The 20,227-nt window shown below is 43.5% G+C and overlaps 1 protein-coding gene across 2 annotated transcripts; it reads left to right on the top strand.

Annotated features, from left to right (window-relative positions):
* The first annotated feature begins 1,455 nt into the window (after nt 1–1,455).
* Nucleotides 1,456–14,679, top strand: spartb (spartin b). 2 transcript variants are annotated; one of them, XM_083637780.1, is made up of 8 exons: nt 1,456–1,650; nt 2,350–3,197; nt 5,931–6,128; nt 11,323–11,461; nt 12,373–12,567; nt 12,662–12,820; nt 12,933–13,023; nt 13,750–14,679. In XM_083637780.1, exons 2-8 carry the CDS (start codon nt 2,358–2,360, stop codon nt 13,955–13,957), a joined length of 1,830 nt encoding a protein of 609 aa, XP_083493906.1. In that variant the 5' UTR covers nt 1,456–1,650; nt 2,350–2,357; the 3' UTR covers nt 13,958–14,679. The 2 variants fall into 2 exon arrangements, with proteins under 2 accessions (XP_083493906.1, XP_083493907.1); XM_083637781.1 differs by lacking the exon at nt 13,750–14,679 and adding an exon at nt 13,194–13,386.
* The last annotated feature ends 5,548 nt before the right edge of the window (nt 14,680–20,227 follow it).

Raw genomic sequence — 20,227 nt, 5'->3', positions numbered from 1 at the left:
GCAATGCTTGCATAACATGAATAGAAAGGGGGTTTAAAGCCACCCGTTTCCGTTGAAATAAACTGTTTGCTATGTGTTGTCAGGGCTTAACTCAACCAAGGTGTGAATTGGACACCCTACAAAGCTGGGTTTTGCTCCTTGAGGGGAGGCTAGAGGATGATGAGGTAGATGACTTGTGTACATAGTCATGCCTTGGTTTGAGATTATCCTGCATTAAGCGAGTTACCTTTCATTTTGCTGCTATTTATTTCTTGAGTTTTTTGAGACATTTCTTTTGTTATAATGGACAGAGAATAAATCTTGTTTTACTGGGAGTTTGAGTCTGCCTACTTACACCTTCCTTACCTTTACTAAAATAGGGCCTGCTCAGTTGACTCATTGTGGCTCGTTGCCCTGCTGGAACGCCACCCTATTATAGCAGTAGCCTACGACTATTATAGTACATAGTATGATTTCAGAACAGTCCAATAAGTATCTGAACAAGATAAAAAAATTGGGCCTCAGGAACCAGAGAGCCAAGACTAATCTTTGGTGTCATATTGATGACAGAGCTAGGCTATAGGAAACTGCTAGCCCAGGCAACATGTTGGATACAACTCATTTCTCTCAAATAAATATCTTGTGAGCCTACATAAAGCGAGTCTTCCATTCATTATGAGCAGCACTCCCTGCTGTTCGCATCCATGCCATGACATCACATCCACACATCCCCAGTCATTGACAAATAACTATGCAAAGGTATTCATAATGAACAAAATGGGAATATTATGAAAAGTCATTTTTATGCCTCCGCCGGCGAGCCTTGCCCACAACTCAGCTGCTGTGTGGCCAATGAGAATCTGACATCATCACTGATGATGTCAGATTTATGACATCACTGATGATGTCATCAGTGGGATTTATGACATCACTGATGATGTCACAGTGGGATTTATGACATCATGGATGACATCAGTGGGATTTATGACATCACTGACGATGTCACAGTGGGATTTATGACATCACGGATGATGTCACAGTGGGACAATCACAGTGGGACAGACAGAGCCCGAGCTCCCATTTATGTTGGGGATAGATCGATAGATCGATAGATAGATAGATAGATCTATCGATCGATCGATCGATCGATATACTGACTTTACAATGATACAAAGCTAGTTCAAAATCAGCAGTTCCTTTAACGTATTCAATATAATTTTATTTGGGGGAAAGAAATCCCAACAGAGAAAACAGTCCTTTCCGAAAGCTCTCTGGTGTGTTTGAGCACAGACACCAGCGGAGGGCGACTGTAACTTTCAGATCAGATTGGTCGATTATTTTTGTTTGTCCCTTGCAGCACACCGTACGACGTCATGCCCTATTTACCTAGTCTAGAGAGTCTTCTTTTCGACAGAAGGCGAAAGTAGTACTTTACTTTGACACTCGTGGTACTCGTCAAGCCTTGAAAACACGTGATAGACAGGGCTAATCAGTGACACACCGACAGAAGAGTTTCCATTCCGTACACAGGAGGACTGCTGATCGGAGCCATCTGACATTTGATAGCTCGATCCCTAGCTGGCTCACAAGACCACATACCGGGGTAGCTAACGTTAGTTGTTTCACCTGTTCAGGGGAGTTTTTACACTCACTCACTGGGCTAACGTTACGGTAAGTGGTGGTGCGGTAAACATTACCAAACGTTACCCCGGTAGTAACATCCGTCAACCAGCTTAACTATGTAACCTACTGTTAACTAACTTTGAGTTATTACCGTTAAGCTGTAGCGTTAATTAGGCTATTTTTGGTAGTAGCCTAACAAGAAACATACCCACTTGGGCAAGGAGACTGAAGGGTGATAGAAACTTAGCCGCATAGAGCTTTTCAGTCATTTTATGTCTGAAGAACATGTTGATATTCCCAATCTTTTTTCCTCTGTCATTATGCCTTTGCATTTCCTGCATTAGCCGCTTGCTAGCTAGTGTTATCTAGCTAAATTGTTAGTCTTGGTGGTTTCTAGTCAACTGCGCATGCTCACGATGCTGTGAATGAAGCTGTCACTCGAGCGTTGTGATGTCACCAGCGATGCCACTCGATCAATATCTGTTATGTCATCAGTGATGTCACTCAAGCAATTGTGATGTCATCAGTGATGTCCCTCGAGCGATTGTGATGTCATCAGTGATGTCATAACATGCCACTGTTTATAACACAGGGCATTTATTGCCGCTTTAAAACAATTGCATCATAAATTAAGTATACATGCTTCTCCAGGCACCACTACACCACTGTTTATTATACAAGTTCAGTCCTTGTTTAGACCGGGCATCATAGTATAACTTAATGCTAATTCTAACTTTTGTTTTACAGTAGAAGGAATGGAGAAAGCCAAACAAGATGCATTCGACAATGCAAGACTTCAAGTGATCAAAGATGGCTATGAGCGGGCCTTTGACTCCATCAACAAGGCACTGAGTTCAGATGAAGTTGGAGACAAGGCACAGGCCCTCGAGCATTACAAACAAGGGCGACAGCACCTTCTCAGGGCCGTCAGTGTGCCGTCACAGGGAGGGGAGTGTGTCGGCAGCTCCTGGCAGTCAGCCAGACAGATGCAGCAGAAGATGCAGGAGACCCTCAACAACATCACCACTCGCCTAGCTATATTAGAGACCAGCTCGGACCTCGGATCTGGACCTGTGTTTTCCTCCAGTGGGACATCCGGGCTTAGCGATGCAGGTGTGTCCTCAGAAACCCTCTACCCCAAACTCTCCACCAAAGAGAAGCCAGGGAGACCAGCTCCACCAACGCTTTTCACTAATGGCCACTCGGCAGGAGCTGTAGGGGGCATGCCTGCCCTCGACAGTGCGGGTCTACCTCTTTCACCTACAAGACAGCCTGCGGTTGTAAGCGAGCATCCTCCTGCGTACTCTGCGCAGGCAGCTGATGGCCACCTGTCTATCTCCTATGGAACGGATGCAGGGGAGCTATCGTTGGTAGGCGATGAGTTCTACAGCCAAACATCCAACTCTTCACAAACCCCGCAGAGCTTGGGCGAAGAGGGAGAGGAGCTGCTGCTTCTCCCACGTGGGGTGCAGATATTCTTTGTCACGCCTGACGGACAAGTGAGTGCTCCCTCTTACCCAGGCTTCCTGCGCCTGGTGAAGTTTACTCGCCAGGGTTCGGAGGCGATGCCCAACCGACCACCAGCATTTCTGCAGGTAAGAGAACAACTGGTGGTGCTTTAAAAATGCAACAGAATGATGGTATTTCAACGCACTAAAACAGCCTGTGGTGCAGTTTATTGCTTGAAATGGCTAGACAAGCCACCCTCATAGACAGGGATCTAATAGCCCAGCTGATGCAATCGGTGATAAGAGGAATGTCACCACTACACTGTCACCAGAGCTCCTCAATCTCTCCTGTGCCCTTTAACCTGATTTTGTAAGATGTTTGCTTGGCTCATCAGGGTCTTCAGATGGAGGAGATAGGCTTGTTAATCATCTCTATCATTGCCCTGTGGACTGGATCACGTGAGCGACGTTGACTCACTGCCCCTAATCCCTAGGGATTTCTGGCCATGATGTCATCCTGGGAAAAACCCAATCAGCATTCATAATGGGCAGGCTGGCAGCTAGGGTTGTGTGACGGCATTTATGAAGGCTAAAAGTTAAAACTGTCAACTAATAATGTTTCTGAAATTGTTGCAGTTCAGGTAATTAAATTATGTTGCATCTGTGTCACCTGGAAAGCCTGATTTTGTCTCTTGCCATAGATATGAAAATGTTCCAACTTGGCACTCCTCTTTGAACAACAGGTACAGATAACACCACTGATTCTTCAGTCAGCAAGGATTAGTCTGAGAGGCACATTGGGCGTCTCTATTCTCCAAACCCCTGATGTCCTTAAGTCTATAAAAGACATCAAGGCAAATTAGCCTGCACAGAGGTTTCTCCTCAGGCAGTGTCCAAACCAATAGGCCTTTGATCCACTAGCATGCTTTGTCGATGTGGAGGTGATCTGTAAACACTAACTAAAACAACTGATAAGGAATGATATAAGGCTATGTAAGCTCAGCACATTAGGTCTTGTTTTTGAACTAAATCAATGAGTTATCCAGGTCAGTTTGTGGTCTTCCCATTTCCCAGCAGTCGGCAAACTTGTGTTTTGGAGGTAGTCACTGTCTTTACTCTGTTAATTAAACCGTCAATCCACTGAAAATAGTGGATCATGTCATGAGTTTGAAATTTGATTCCTCCTTGGGAAACTTCCCATGTACCAAACAAACCTAGGATTGCCCCGTTGCCAGACGGTGACCTCAACGATTGACATCCACAATGCAAGTAATTATCTTAAAATTTCCAAGACCGTCATGCCCCATAAACCTGTTAGATCAGTGGTACTCAACCTTCCCCCACATTGACAAAAATACTTTTGGCAAGAGCCACAATCCAAAAACACCCATTTCCTCTCTGAAACCAGTTTGGTTCAGTTTGAGGCTCACCAGCTCTTCAGCTCTCCACCTTTTGGAAAGTCGGTGCTGGACCTGCTTTTGTGATGTTGTTGCAAATTGGGCCTTTTGATTGTGAAATGACATCACAAAGCAGAGAGATGCATTTTCCTGAACCCATGGACACAAAGAAAAACTCAAGTTCTCAGTCCGCTTTAAATGTTCGATATTCCTCTTCAGCCATTTTAGGTTTGTGCTAAGCTAGTTTTTTGTGATAGAGTTTTGCACTTGTCTCACGCACCTGCAACCAGAGTGCGACACCTGAGATTAATTCTGCTGACAGTTTTGTTGTTTACATTTTTTTTCTTTTTCTATTTAATTTCTTTTTTGAAGCAGGGTGTATACATGTTATGCAGGACATGTCACATGTTATACATCATATACATCGTTTATCTTCTTACATTGTACTCAAACAGGACATCAAAAATCAAGTATTTTCCAAACTTTCAAAATGTATAAAGATCTGCAAAATGAAGGAAAGGTGTCCAGCTGCATTCATGTATGACCGAAAGAAAACACAAAAAACACCAAACAAAATACACACATAAAAAGGAAGTGTGCACAAAATGAAACATGGAGTAGCGTAGGAGGAGTTTTTTTTTTTTTTAGTAAGTATAGGACTTAAAAGAGCCATAACCACCCATAAAGGAGCCACATGTGGCTCTAGATGCTCAGGTTGAGTATCACTGTGTTAGATGTTCAGCAGTCAGAGGGAGAGAAAGGGTCCTCTGGTTTGGCTTCCATCAGATCCACCTACCGTAGTTGCATTAGCCAGAGCTGTCATCAGAAATGTCAGGCTAGTCATTTTCAAGGTGATCTGTTAATGGCCCTCGACCTTATCAAGTCGTCTCTGCAGAGCTCTCCTCTAATGCATGTGACTTCCCTGCAAAGGCAGCCATCATCATGCATCACTGAATGGTAGGACATATTACATAGAGTATGTTTTAGAAATAAAAAATCTTTAAGGTTGAGTCAGGAACTATTTAGCCATTGCTTTACTTGTCATCTGTCCACTCATTACTGCTGAAATTATTAGTCAGTTAATCAATTAGTTGATTAAAGTTGACACTTTGAGTGTAAAAGTTGAGAACATAAAATCGATTAGCGATAAAATAAATTAATCAAGTATAATTTATCAAGTAAAAATACCACATTTGCTAGTTCTCAGAGCACTTTTTATTTTTACAATATAAGGAGCTGTCCAGCACCACACAGAAATCAGAAACTAAAAGTGAGGGGCATTAAAAAAAATCATAATGTTATGCAAATGTTTTGGCAACAGCATTATACTGTGTGCGGACATTTCCTTTCTTTAATTTGGACTAATTGATTTACAAATTTACATCAAATGATTTGATAACAAACATAATTGTTGCAGCTATAAAGTCATTATGACATATTTCTAGGTATACATTTTATTTTCTATGACTTTTCCTACCAACAGGTGTGTGACTGGGTGTACCCTCTGATGGCCACGGGCTCTCCGGTCTTGCTGTGTAACACCGGGGTTTTTATGTTCCCTGACATGATGGCTGCGGCTCCAGGCTACTATGTGGGAGTGGTTCTGTCCTCTGAGCTGCCTATGGCAGACAGACAACTGTTCCAGGATCTGCTTTCCCAGATGACAGACCTCAGGGTTCAGGTGAGCGCCGTGCAATCACTGCTGTGACAACAGCATAATGCAATGCTACAATATCTACTGTAGTCATCAAATGTTAATGTAGACTACACAATTCTGTCCCTCGAAAAAATGGCATCATGTTTCACGAAGCAGAATACAAAATGCTAAAACGGGTCGCCAAATATACTTGGGTGGCTGTTAATATACCTGGGTGGCCCACCCACATAAAGTCTGTGGGAAACACTGGACTTTTAACTTGTCCTTTGGAGCAAGTACATTTCTCTTCCACTTGTCCTACAAAAAAAAATCACAGCATGACATGCCTCTCACAGTAACCCTGCCTCAGTATGACATGCCTCTCACAGTAACCCTGCCTCAGTATGATATGCCTCTCACAGTAACTCCTGCCTCAGCATGACATGCCTCTCACAGTAACCCTGCCTCAGTATGATATGCCTCTCACAGTAACTCCTGCCTCAGCATGACATGCCTCACAGTAACCCTGCCTCAGTATGACATGCCTCTCACAGTAACCCTGCCTCAGCATGACATGCCTCACAGTAACCCTGCCTCAGCATGACATGCCTCTCACAGTAACTCCTGCCTCAGCATGACATGCCTCTCACAGTAACCCCTGCCTCAGCATGACATGCCTCTCACAGTAACTCCTGCCTCAGCATGACATGCCTCTCACAGTAACCCTGCATCAGCATGACATGCCTCTCACAGTAACCCTGCATCAGCATGACATGCCTCTCACAGTAACCCTGCCTCAGCATGACATGCCTCTCACAGTAACTCCTGCATCAGCATGACATGCCTCTCACAGTAACCCTGCCTCAGTATGACATGCCTCTCACAGTAACCCTGCCTCAGTATGACATGCCTCTCACAGTAACTCCTGCCTCAGCATGACATGCCTCTCACAGTAACCCTGCCTCAGTATGACATGCCTCTCACAGTAACGCTGCCTCAGCATGACATGCCTCTCACAGTAACCCTGCCTCAGCATGACATGCCTCTCACAGTAACCCTGCCTCAGTATGACATGCCTCTCACAGTAACCCTGCCTCAGCATGACATGCCTCTCACAGTAACCCTGCCTCAGCATGACATACCTCTCACAGTAACTCCTGCATCAGCATGACATGCCTCTCACAGTTACCCTGCCTCAGTATGACATGCCTCTCACAGTAACCCTGCCTCAGTATGACATGCCTCTCACAGTAACCCTGCCTCAGTATGACATGCCTCTCACAGTAACCCTGCCTCAGTATGACATGCCTCTCACAGTAACCCTGCCTCAGTATGATATGCCTCTCACAGTAACTCCTGCCTCAGCATGACATGCCTCTCACAGTAACCCTGCCTCAGTATGACATGCCTCTCACAGTAACCCTGCCTCAGCATGACATGCCTCACAGTAACCCTGCCTCAGCATGACATGCCTCTCACAGTAACTCCTGCCTCAGCATGACATGCCTCTCACAGTAACCCCTGCCTCAGTATGACATGCCTCTCACAGTAACCCTGCATCAGCATGACATGCCTCTCACAGTAACCCTGCCTCAGCATGACATGCCTCTCACAGTAACTCCTGCATCAGCATGACATGCCTCTCACAGTAACCCTGCCTCAGTATGACATGCCTCTCACAGTTACCCTGCCTCAGTATGACATGCCTCTCACAGTAACTCCTGCCTCAGCATGACATGCCTCTCACAGTAACCCTGCCTCAGTATGACATGCCTCTCACAGTAACCCTGCCTCAGCATGACATGCCTCTCACAGTAACCCTGCCTCAGCATGACATGCCTCTCACAGTAACCCTGCCTCAGCATGACATGCCTCTCACAGTAACCCTGCCTCAGTATGACATGCCTCTCACAGTAACCCTGCCTCAGCATGACATGCCTCTCACAGTAACCCTGCCTCAGCATGACATACCTCTCACAGTAACCCTGCCTCAGTATGACATGCCTCCAGGGCCGATCCTGGCCATTTGGGTGCCCTAAGCGTAATTGTTCTGTGGTGCCCCCCCCCCCCCCCCCCCCGCAAAATCTTAAAACCGAATACTTATTCATGCAGTATATTTATAGTTTGTGAAAGCTCAATCTTCAATAACAGTACATGATGGTATAATAAAAGTATATCAAATCAAGTGCCAAATATGTGCATTGTATTTTAATCCTGATCAAAAGTACTATCAAATATGAAGTGACAACAACACATGTAAGGTACATAAAGCTATACTATATACAGCAGTATGAATGCAGAATGATAGTGTTAGGATGGCGAGCAGGAGAAGAAGGTGGAGGCAGAGGCAGGCTTCAAGTTCCACACAGTTGTTTAATGTGAGAAACAAGGCCTTTTTAACATGTTACACACATGGGATTTACACATGGGACACACACCTAACCCTAATAATAAAAGGACATACTGGTAAGGTGCAATAAGTTGCAGTTAGTAAATTGCACATCACAAATTGTGGTACTGCAGCATTGAATATTTAATGCACAGTCAGTTGTAGCATCAGAAAACTGTAAACAGTCTTGCAGTCATTCATCTAGTTGAATGTTTTTCAAGACACTCAAACTTCAGGACACACACACACCTGAAATGCTGGTTGAAGATCGTACAGGAGGCTCTTCTTCCTCGTGTTCTGGTGTACTTCCTGCTCCTCGGTGGACATATTTCAGCATTGACCCTGCATTAAGTTTGAAATACAGGGGAAATGAATTAGTACATGCATGTGAGTTGAATATTTTTCAAGACACCCAGAGGACACACAGGACCCCAGGAAGATTAGAGGTGCAGTCATGTCCTTCTAATGGGGATCCTTTAATAAACTAAACTAAACTAAACACATACCTGAACTGCTGGTGCTGGTTGACGATTGCTCAGGAGGATCTGCTTCCTCGTGTTCTGGTGTAGTTCCTGCTCCTCTCACAAATTTCAGCATTGAGCCTGAATTAATTTTTAAATACAGGGGAAATGAATTAGCTATGCATGCAGAGTTAAATGTTTTTCTAGCCAGCCAGCTGCCCCCCACACACACACACACACACACACACACACATCACAACATGGCAACATGGCGCATGTAAAAGCCGTCCCTCCCCCCTAAACTAATCACAGACAGTTAACGTAGGCTCGGGTTGCACACAGACCTTTGAAATTAAAATGCAACTATTCAACCGACCCCTGCCCCCCGCGGTCGGGGTTTTGCTCGGTCAGGCAGCAGCAATGCTATCAGCATGTTAGCTAGCAAGTTGTCTGTTAACATAGCTGGCCTGGCTAACTTGGCTAACGCTAATGTAATGGCTAACATCTAGCATGGTTTAAGCGAATTTTCCAGAATTCACCTACCTGCAATCGATGCCTGACAGTCAGCCCGCAGTTTCTTCTGTTTTCTTTTTTCCGCCCCCGACTCCTGCTGCCTTTTGATGCCCATTGCAGCGTACACGTACCATCTGACCAAATAACAGCAGCTGCTCCAGCTGCATTTTAAGTAGAGTACGCTAGATTGCAGAGCGAGGGCACCTGGTTGTGGAGGGGCGTGCCCTTAAGAGCACGTGATGCCCTACGCAGTCTGCGTACTCTGCGTAATGGGTTGGAGCGGGCCTGCATGCCTCTCACAGTAACCCTGCATCAGCATGACATGCCTCTCACAGTAACCCTGCCTCAGCATGACATGCCTCTCACAGTAACCCTGCCTCAGCATGACATGCCTCTCACAGTAACCCTGCATCAGCATGACATGCCTCTCACAGTAACCCTGCCTCAGCATGACATGCCTCTCACAGTAACCCTGCCTCAGCATGACATGCCTCTCACAGTAACCCTGCATCAGCATGACATGCCTCTCACAGTAACCCTGCCTCAGCATGACATGCCTCTCACAGTAACCCTGCCTCAGCATGACATGCCTCTCACAGTAACCCTGCATCAGCATGACATGCCTCTCACAGTAACCCTGCCTCAGCATGACATACCTCTCACAGTAACCCTGCCTCAGTATGACATGCCTCTCACAGTAACCCTGCCTCAGTATGACATGCCTCTCACAGTAACCCTGCCTCAGTATGACATGCCTCTCACAGTAACCCTGCCTCAGCATGACATGCCTCTCACAGTAACCCTGCCTCAGCATGACATGCCTCTCACAGTAACTCCTGCCTCAGCATGAGTGACATGCCTCTCAGACAGAGTAACCCTGCCTCAGTATGACATACCTCTCACAGTAACCCTGCCTCAGCATGACATGCCTCTCACAGTAACCCTGCCTCAGCATGACATACCTCTCACAGTAACCCTGCCTCAGCATGACATGCCTCTCACAGTAACCCTGCCTCAGCATGACATACCTCTCACAGTAACCCTGCCTCAGCATGACATGCCTCTCACAGTAACCCTGCCTCAGCATGACATGCCTCTCACAGTAACCCTGCCTCAGCATGAGTGACATGCCTCTCAGACAGAGTAACCCCTGCCTCAGCATCGCAGGGATTTCAAACAGGCAGGTGGGAAGAATTAATGAGTCCTAATGCTCTTATCCTCAGCAGTTAGAAGAACAGTATGTCCGAGCTCCGACTCAAAGACACAAAGTGCCAATTTCAGCCATGATGGAGGTAGAGACACTGACTCCAATGGATACCAAACAAGGTCCTTTCTAATATATGTGGTCTTATTGCCAGGCTAGTCAATAAAGTAAATCACAGCTTTGGTGGAGACTGGAGAGTTTGGGGTAGATGGTTTCAGAGGACATGCCTGCATCGCTAGGCCCGGACGCCCCGCTGGAGCACCCGCTGACTGTAAGCAAGTAGGCACTTTGTATTGCTTTGCTATCTGGGATTAAAGGAGCTGTAAGTGCTATTAACAAATTAGGCTTAACACATTTTTGAATAATATGGGATTTCAGCACAAAGGGAGACTGTTTTCTGATGGCCAGAGACATTTTAAAATGGCGAACAACAGCATTCTCTTTGTGACCAACAAATGTTGCATTTGAATGAGCAGCACAATAATGAGGAGGTTGTGTGATCAGGGGGTTACTTGGAGGCAAGCATCTGAATGGGGATCTGTACATCCCGCAGAAAGTGCTTACAAAGACCATTTCTGACTGAAAAGCTGTTTATCTTATCAGCCCACACGGTCTGTCTGCATCTAACACTAGCTAAGCTAACCAATGTGCCTAATTTGCCCATATGATCAGACCCCAGATGAAGCAGCAGACACCATTAATCTCAGTCAGAGGGTGCCCATCGCCCCGACCGAGGAGAACGCTCCAGCTACAGCCGAGGAGGAGAAACTGCCCGAGTGGAGTGAAAAGGTGGCACATGGCATCCTGACAGGTGAGCCCACATCAGCGTAGGAAATTAACTTTTTTTGTTTGTTTGTTTTGTGACTTGTGAAGTATGATTCAGGCTCATTTTGGAGCATTTCCAGGGCAATTTTCTCAAATGTGGGAAATATGTTGGTTCTATTTTGCAGGGCAGACCAATATGACTCTTATCCAACTATAGCCTATTTGATTTCTAAAAGTTCATAAACAATCAGTTAAAAATCTGTATGGCTTTATGTTCCGGTCCATTGTTGGCTAAGCAAGCAGATGGTGCGTCTCGCTCGCTCTCGACCGCACACTGCCTGCATCACAGCATACCATATCAATACAGTAACATTCTGCATCGATGTGCAAGCCGAGCAACGAGTATATTGTCATACTCTTTTGTGTCTACACTCCTATTGGCTAGTGTGTGTGCTCCTAGTGCTCGTTAGTCATTCCCTGGCAGTTCAACCGAGTGGGGGCGTGCACCCCCGTACCACCTGGCCAGGCAGAGCCCTGAAGCCCCGCCCCGCTGTGATGTGACGGTGCCTGCAGACAAACAGCCCCCGCTGCACCCAGGCACAGACATACAGTAGCACAGTAGCACAGTAGCTCACTGCCCAGCCCTTTACTCGCTTGTTTGGTCAAAGTTGATTAATATTGAAAGTTGCGTGTCCAAATTGCACCAAATCCAACACTGCAAATTGCAGTAAGATTAGAAAACCGAAGATTAGAAAAAAGTTAACTCTTTGGACCAAACATGTTTTAAATGTCACGATGTCAGACCAGAAGCAGTCAACTGGTTGGAGTGGGCGGATTCAAAGGTCTGGACCCAGGCAATATTTGGTCAGTATCAGAATGACTGGATTTACAAGGCCATAATAAAAAGCCAAGGTGTTACTGTCATTGTGTCATTGTGTCATTGTGTTGTCCTCACAGGTGCGTCCTGGCTCAGCTGGGGCCTGGTGAAGGGAGCCGAGTACACAGGCAAGGCCATTCATCACGGGGCGTCTAAACTCAGGGACCACATGACCCCAGAGGACAAGCCCGCCCATGTCAGCCCCACCGTCACCAGAGGCCTCCATGTGGCCAAGCAAGCCACCGGAGGAGCTGTCAAAGTCAGCCAGATACTAGGTGAACAAGTCCTCCCCAGTTTGCTTGTTTTCATGACTTTTAGTGGATATCTGGCAGTACATGTCTAACTGAGTAGTGCTGTGTGTCACTGCAGTGGACGGGGTGTGTGCTGTTGCTGGCTGTGTGGGTCGGGAGTTGGCGCCACATGTGAAAAAACATGGAGGAAAGCTGATCCCGGAATCTATGAAGAAGGACAAGGATGGGCGCTCCAATATAGATGGAGCCATGGTGGTGGCTGCCAGTGGAGTGCAAGGTACTCTCTTCATATTTCATAATATTAAGCGCAAGTTGGCTATAAGAAAATTACTAAAATGTGCCATACATGCTTTAAGCGCTGTACTTTTGATACTTTCTTTTATACACAGGTTTTGCAACCATGTGGACTGGCTTGGAAGTAGCAGCAAAGAACATAACTACAAGTGTCGCATCAGAGACGGTCACCACTGTAAAACATAAGTAAGTTGTTTTTTTCTTTAAACTCAATGTGTCACTTGCTTAAAGTTAATGAAACACTGCTTGCTAGTTGCTAGACAGGTTTTTGTTGTGTATCTTGCAAATGCTTATTTGCATTATACAAGCAAAAACAAACATGCACTTAACATTTTCCTCTTCCACTTACTTTGCAGATTTAGAGGTCTACAAAAGATCTTAGACCCGCCTAGCGAGAAGACATGTATTATTTAACCCTTTACACTACTGATCAATAGCATGACCTTACCCTCTTTGTTGGGATGATTAGGCTCTTGCACCGTAGAGTAATTTCTGCTGTGATAATTCACCTCCTTGCCCTTTCTTGCCACACAGATGTTGGTGTTGTTTTTACAGATTTCTCCCAATGCTTCTCACAATATTTCTGTCCTGCCTGAACTTAAAACCTTCTCATAACCAATGAATTTGTGATACAGTAAATGTTCCAATTAGGAGTACATTTCTTACCCCCACAATGCAATTAACTACATAGCTCTAATTTGCTGTGTGCAAAAGCGCTGATTACAGATCTATAGTATTTCTGGCAGTCAGAAAATTCCTAATTTCAGCTTGTACACTGCATGGGTGTGATCCTCGCAATGAAATTCACATTCAGTATGTCATCTTCGCCAATCCTCCGTGATAACTGTCCCAACCTCCTCTGTCTCTTATCTCTTGCTCTGCCCTCTCACCCAATCTGAACTCTTGATGAAGGTATGGGGCGGCCGTGGGCCAAGCCACAGACCACGCCGTCAACTCCGCCATAAACATGGGCGTCACCGCTTTCAATATCGAGAACCTGGGGCTCAAAGCTGTGGTGAAAAGGACCGGCAGGCACACGGCGCAGGCCATTTTGGAAGATCACAAGCTTCAGGAAAAACCACCAGAAAAGGGGAACCAAGTGGAGAAATTTAAGAAGTAGCCTGTGGTGCCTTCCCTCCCTCCGTCAGCAGCGCCTTAACAAATACGTGTATTCTTATATCAAATAAATCTATATTTAATATGCTTTATTTACAATACATGTTTTGTATTTACAAGAAGACTTCTGTTATTTGCATATCTTATATGTAGTATGATACAGCTCTTAAGCACTTTAATCTTTTCAAGGATTGGTACATAATATGAACCTAGATGTAGAGGAACTGCAGCAGAATCTACTGTTCACTTAGGTTATTGATACACATATAAAATTACTGTTTATAGCAGTGGTACGCAACCTTTCCATACTCAGGAGCCACATTGACACACAAAAAATTGTTGCAAGAGCCGCAATCCACAAAAAGTCCCTTTCCTCCCTTTGTTTTATTTATTTTTATTTATTTATTTATTTTAAGTAGGATTTAAAAGAGCCACAGCTACCCTTTTGCTGTGGCTCTAGAGATTCAGGTTGAGTATCACTCGTCTAGTATACTGATTGTTTGACCTGTGATTTTGTATCCTTGTTATTGAAGAAGAAGAATTTCTCCATGGTCTTTATATTAAGAAAGATCCAGCACTGTTTTTGACTGGACCCTGAAAAATGGACTATTCAAAAATCATTTATCAAAGTTTTGGTTTTCTTTATCCCTTTTAGGGCACGTGCAATTCATCTACTGTGAAAGATTTTTTTGGGGGGGGGGGGGATAGGACCTATAAACTGACCTATATACCACCATCTGAAGATATGATTATTTCAGATAGACCAGATCCTCTGATGCCCTATATTTAACGGCAAAAATAAATCACTCACTGCTGCTCTCTGTGCCTGTAGCTGTCAAATTATAAGCAAAAGTTAAATGTTTTGTAAAGAAAAATGAAGCTGGAGCATTTGTAGCTTATTTTGCATTTTCTTTTAACCCTCACTGCAGCTGGCAAAAGACGTAATTATTATTGATGAGGGTTACCAAAGAGATGATCCCTTTTGACAGCAAGTCTGATTCCAAAAGTGCTTTGTTCAAACGTAATGTCTACCTGCTACAATCTGCAGTGCTGCCCTGTGGAACATTTACATATCTGTTGTATCAACATATATTTTCAAGATGCAACATTTCCAATTGTGTTTAAATATGTTCTACTTTGTCATTTTTGCTAATATAAAATTGTAGCTTTTAACATTGTGTGGAAAAAAACTAACATTGATTGTATAGATAAGTAATTTAACCACATGTATATATATTTTTTTGAGATGTGATGCAAACAAAAAAGGTTTCCAAGCCAGCTAATCTTACTGTAAGTGTTTGAGTGAGGTGGTTCTGGTTTGTCTTAACTCCAGCTTTAAACTCTCAGTAGATGATTGTAATTTTGCTTATGTACTTCTGTATGTAGACTATTACTTTCACAACTGAAATATTAAAAGGAATTTCACAAAATAAAACTTGAAGTGGCATATTCTTCTTGAACAGGTGTGGATTGCATGGATTTCATCTGCACAACTTGCCCATCTGCAGCTCTACAGCACATGTAGTCTGCTAGAGCAACTTTTCAAGTGCAGTGAGTAGCTAACGCTAAACACAATTATGCATTTATCTTGAAACTATCAGCTTCATACCTCCACTTAGTGGTCATAGTGTGATGTGCAAATACAGATATACATGTTTATTATCACAAACTCCCATCAGCTTTGAGGAATCGTTTTTATCTAGAAATAAATTCTGAAAAAATGAATTTGAAGCATTGATTTTAATTTCACTGAACTAAAATTAAGTTCATATTAAAATGACTGAAAATTAAAGTTTATTCTTGGGTTGATCCCAGCATACTATCAAGACTAATTTACAGTGACAGTGTGACATGTTTATTTGAACAAATGGCGGCCTCTGCTGCTGCTTTCCATAAGTGTATTATTAATAATTCTTGGCAGCTAGTATGAAAGAACAAAAGAATGACAAGGTTGACCAAATAACAGTTCTCCAATCACTGACATGACTACCACCCCTAACCCTATTATTACCCTTTATGGATTGGCTATTTAAAAAAAATACTAATATGACTTTGTATGGCCTGACTATGACAGCCTAGGAAATTATAGAGATGCAGAACCAGAAATATTGCCTATTCAGAGGTTAATAAAGATGTGCTCATATGACACATCACAATAAAAGAAAGTCTTGCAACTGGAAATTCCATCAACTTTTTAAAGAACAAGACAAGAGTAGTTACTGTATATGTATTTTTGTAGATTACCTTTAAAAGCAGGAGAAAACAACACAACAGAGGTAAATGCATGTGCATAACTGGTCTCTGTCAGGCTATGTCATCAGGAATTCTCTATACATTTTAACTACTCTGTCAGCCATAACCAAGAAGATCATCATCTCCTTGCACCAGATTGTACCCATTAAACTAATGGCATGGATGCTACTCTATGTACTGTAGACTTCCAAATCACAAAATCAATAGGGCTCCACCTCGACAATGTGACACAATGTCAACAAAGAAAACTGTATTACCCTCTGATATCCATTTCAATAATGAGAGACTAGAAGGAAAGTACAATAAACTTTAATGATAAACAACAACACTTAGATTTGGCGAATGACTCCATGGTATGATGACGCTCCTCTGAGCCGAGAGGAGGACGTCAGTGATTTATAGGATAGAGAACCCCCATAGGGAGTTCTACTGGAGTCATGACGTTGGTGGTGTTCAGGGGAGGAGGAGGGGCGAAGCAGCAGCTACTCAGGAACAGCAGCTATATGGGTGAACAAACAGGGTGAGTTACGACTTGCAAGAGTCTTAAATAGAACTTCATTTAGGTGATTGGCCAACGGCCGAAGAGAGGGAAAGCGTGGGAGACATTGATTGGACAGGGATAAAGAGGGCGTGCATATTTATGAATGGCTGATGTAACCTGAGGGCGTTGCTGCAGGGGAGAGAGAGATGAATGGAAAGGAACCATGGATTAGTGAATGGGATGGATAAACAATCATTGACTAGTGAAGTAGTCTTCATTATTGAAAACAGTCTAAGACATTATCTCTCAAAATGCCATATAGACAGAGGGTCTGCAGAGGTACTGCAGCCAGTAGCGCAAGTAGTTCGTGATTTTTATTTTTTTATTTTAGACAAAAAATAATAATTTGAGTGAACTCCAGGCATGAATAGGCTACTATTAATAAGCTACTTTTGACAAAAATTAGTTACAAAGCGAATCTGATGAAGCAATATGTGAAACCCGTTGTTTGTTTCTTCCTTTTTTTAACGTACTCTAGTAATAAAAAGAAGTGTCAATCCTGATATCCGGGTGTGCGCTGGATTATAAATGTTATTATAGACCACACTTAAAATGCAACACTATTTTATTTTATTTTATTTTATTTTATTTTATTTTATTTTATTTTATTTTATTTTATTTTATTTTATTTTATTTTATTTTAAATCGTAGGGGGTTCCTGCTCTGTTTCTCTATCAACCAAGGGGTCCTTGGGCTGAAAGAATAACATAAAAAATCCAATAGATCAACACAGCTTGAGGTTGGGTCCAGTCCTGCCTCTGGTACATGTAGGTCTAGCTGATCACCACCGATGTAAAGGTGGTGGATGATGGGTTCATCCAGTTCTTTTCCACTGACTGAAATGAGGCAGCTAAGAATTGATCCTGGCACACTGGCAGCATCTGTCCCCGGGGGACGGACGATTTGTCCAACAGTATCGGCGGGGCATGGACTGTGGTCAGAACTTCGACTGGAGGAGAGGCGTGGTCCATCACCAGAGGATTGGTTACTGTGACGGACGACTGATTTATGGTTTTGCTCTCTGTGAGATGTTCCTCTTTAGCCTCAGTGTCCGCAGATGAATGAAAAACATAAATGCAATTCATTAGCACTATATCTGAGGTAAGAAATATTATACTCTGAACTTCATATAAAAACCTAAGAATGAACTCCATCAGTGAGTCTATAACTCAGATAACTCACTGATTTTAAGCACCAAAAAAGACTAAAGAAAATATCTTTGATTTGAGATGAAACCCTCCTCCTCTGTCCCCCGTGACCATGAATACCACCCATTGAAATGGTACAGGAGTACAACTATCTGGGCACTATTATTGACAGTAAACTGACAACCAATGCCAGGTTCACAAAGGCTCAACAACATCTCTCAACAACATCTCCCAGCGTGGTGCAGGTTAAAAAACATGACCTATGAGCCCCCCCTCCCCTCCCCTCCCCTCCCCTCCCCTCCCCTCCCCTCCCCTCCCCTCCCCATGCTCAATAAAAAGCCATCTGGGTGTATAACACTTGTGACATCACTTACCCAGCCAGCCAGGCTGCTGTACAGTAAGGCTGAGACCCCTGACCCGGGCCTGGCGCTAAGCTGTTTTCACTGTGAACCAGAGCATCTTTAGCTCCCTCCCAGGGTGCGTGAGTGATGTCACAAGTGTTATGTTCGATTTGCAGGTTTTCAGGCGCTAGCTGCTTTACAAAAACCAGTCTAGATGCAGCTATGTGTGAAACAAAAAACAAAAGACAATCCTATTGCTCTAAATACCAGTCCCACATACTGTATTAATGCAATGTGGTCTCCCACCTGCATCATGCTCTTTAAGGAAACTTTTAAAGTGGACAGAACGTTGCTGATACTGTTTTATAAGACCTGCATTCAGAGTATAGTGACCTTCAGTGTTGTGGGGGAGCACTAACTGAACAAAACAACAACAAACTGGACAGGGTTGCTAAACTGGGTGGCAAGATAACTGGGGAACCAATGTGCAGTGTCACTTACATGTCAGACCAGTATACCATGAAATTAGCCCAAAAGATCATAGCAGATCCACTGCACCCTCTATTGTCTGAGACTGAGTATGCACTTTTACCTTCAGGGTGAAGGTACTGTAATGTATGTCCTGGATGTGGACTAAAAGAGACATCACATCCTTCGTCCCACGCAGCATTCAGCTCATTAACACGTTTTAATCACCTGGTCTGATTTGTCACTTTTTAACTTGCACTTGATGTCCTTATTGATCATGCAAAGTAATGCTTTTTATGATGTATTATGTATTGTGTGCCTGTTATGTTTGACTTTCTTTTTGGGCTCTTTTGTGCAGAGCAAATTCCCTGTGAGGGGTAATAAAGATTTCATTCATTCATTCATTCATTCATTCATTCATTCATTCATTCATATAGATACAATACCGTTTCTTTGATCATTTACTTGTTTTTTCCATGAGTCCTTCATATTCTCCTCTACTGCTTTATGAACCTGCAGCAAAAACAACAACAGTGATGAGAGTGATGAAAACTTGTCATATCAAAAGTTGGGCTCTGCGTGCAATTTTGCAATTAAAAGGAAATCCATTCAGGAGACCTACTTTAGAGTGTCTGGAGGCAGAGTCTGCTTCAGGTAGCTCATGTACTTGGCAGTGAGCTCCAATGTGGTCGCCGTGTCTAACCGACCGCTGACGAAGGGCAGGAGGTGGCACAAGCGCCGACAAGATGTTCGAATTTGAAGCCAGGAAAAACACACAAGAGACTCCTCTGAAACATGACACACATTCAATATGGCCAAATACAAGTCTACTAAAGCTGGAGAGAATCATATGGTGAGGATAGAATGAGCAGCAAAGCCATACTATAATAATATAGTTATTAACATTTTGTCTGAAACTCATGTGTGAGGATAATTACTGTAATATTAGTAATATTATTGTGTTATTATATATATATATTTTTTTTCTTTTTTTTTGAGGCCATGTTTCTAGAGACTTTAAGGCCAAGTCACCCAAGTCACTTTTTATTCATTATGTTCAGTTTCATCTCAGTATAATATCATTACTTCAGATAGCATCAGTGCTTCCTTTTTTCAAACTAATAAGTTAATGATTTTAATTGATTCAATTCAGGCAGCTCAAACTGAAAGCAGTCATATAACAGATGCTACATGGTTGACTGGAAGCCGGAACATCTAACCTCCAATGAAACCCTGCCCATCTAAAACTCTAGTGACTGATAAAGCTTAGAGATCCTCGAATTATGAACATGGGTAAATTCTGATAGTAATGACACAATGTACAGCATGCTCACCACTGAACAGAAAAGTACAGGAATCTGAACCACTTTCCAGCTGCTGTGATAATACATTCAATAATGATTGACTAATGCAGACCTCCGTTTCTGTTCCTTGTGAGAATGAAGAGCAGCCTGGAGCCCATCGTCTGGTCCATGTGAAGGTCCATCTTGCTCTTGCCCAGACCTGAAGGGAAACACAGTCCT

Source organism: Poromitra crassiceps (assembly GCF_964638095.1).
Source record: "Poromitra crassiceps genome assembly, chromosome: 5".
NCBI classification, from domain to species: Eukaryota; Metazoa; Chordata; class Actinopteri; order Beryciformes; family Melamphaidae; genus Poromitra; species Poromitra crassiceps.
Note: the sequence above shows the minus strand (reverse complement) of the source record. Positions and strands in the feature narration are given on the sequence as shown.